Consider the following 1,359-nt stretch of genomic DNA (forward strand, 5'->3'; position numbering starts at 1 on the left):
GAATGATAATTGAGATACTTTTACAAAGAATGTTATTCCTGCTATATAATAGTATGTATATATATATCGCAATGGACATCAATTGAAAACAAACTACAATAACAACAAAATAATCATCCAATATCACTACTAATAATACCAAAACATAACCTTTTGTAAAGAAACATATAAATAAAACCTAAACATAACATTCCTATGTATTGCATTCTAATTTCGAAACCCGTTTAATAATAAAAATGCACTAAGTACTAACCATCAAACCTAAACTAACTCAAAACCTTTTCTCCATTTCAGAAAATTTTGAACAACCCAACAAGCTTTGCTCTGTTCTTTTGTTCCCTCAAACTCAAAATGTCATCTCTAGGTAATAAAAAAAAAAAAAAGCAAAGGAAGCCATCATCATCATCATTGAGACACCAAACCTCCAAACCTAAACCTTGTTCTTTTGTGTATCAAGAATGAATGAATTAATTAAGTAGCTAAATAGAGAAATTTGGGAACAGGTATAAAACTCGGCGGCGGTGACAAAACGGAAGTCGGACCTGCATAGAGTCCCTGAGTGAAATCATGAAGACAAACCTGCTTCTTGACCGTCAGAGGATCCAGACCAAGACGATCCGTTGATCCTAAGTCCAAATCGTAACATTCGTCAGTCTTCGTTGTAATGTTATTGAGATTCAGCTTCTCGCCTCTTTTGAGAATCTTAACCCGACCCATCACAAGATTATTTGATCCCGGGTGTTTCATAACCGTGCAGTTTCGATCGCCGCCTAAACGGAGATGATTAGGGTTTCGATCGCCAGTCGGAGTTTTCTTTTTCCGGGAAACATGGTTAGGGTTTCGGTGCGATTTGACAATGGAAGATGAATTGTCGGATCGAACATGAATCGCGGTTCCCATTGAAATTCAAATCTGTGATAGAGGTTAGACTGTGTAGTAGTATATGAAATTCAAATATGCGTTGCGCGTGTGTGTGAAACGAATAGCTCCCATAACGGAAATGTAGAAAAACTTATCGAAACAGTGTGTTTGAAAGAGTGTACAACATTCACCGAAAAAAGTTAAAAAATGATAAAAAAAATAGTACAGTAAAATAAGGGTAGAATAAGAATATTTTAAAATAGAAAAAAAAAATATTCCCCATAACATGACAACTTATATAACAATCACAATTCACAAGAGGGATTCAAGAGGGCCAGCAAACACAATCATACTCAAATGATGAAATATGAAAATATTACGAAAACCTCTTTGGCTATTTGAGAATATGATAGTATTTTTTTTTTTTGTAGGGGGATTCAAGAGGGCCAAAGCCCAGAAAAATATATTTAAGAAGCGCATTAAAGGGTACCCTTGGAC

At 35.0% G+C, this 1,359-nt stretch overlaps 1 protein-coding gene across 1 annotated transcript; it reads right to left on the minus strand.

Moving 5' to 3' along the window:
• Positions 1–471: 471 nt before the first annotated feature.
• Positions 472–900, minus strand: LOC123886432. Its single transcript, XM_045935746.1, has one exon. It carries the CDS (start codon positions 898–900, stop codon positions 472–474), a length of 429 nt encoding a protein of 142 aa, XP_045791702.1.
• Between the last annotated feature and the right edge of the window lie 459 nt (positions 901–1,359).

Source organism: Trifolium pratense, linkage group LG5, assembly GCF_020283565.1.
Source record: "Trifolium pratense cultivar HEN17-A07 linkage group LG5, ARS_RC_1.1, whole genome shotgun sequence".
In the NCBI taxonomy this organism is placed as follows: domain Eukaryota; kingdom Viridiplantae; phylum Streptophyta; class Magnoliopsida; order Fabales; family Fabaceae; genus Trifolium; species Trifolium pratense.

Coding starts and splice junctions, on each gene's coding strand:
- LOC123886432 (XM_045935746.1), bottom strand. CDS start 900: ATGGGAACCGCGATTCATGTTCGATCCGACAATTCATCTTCCATTGTC.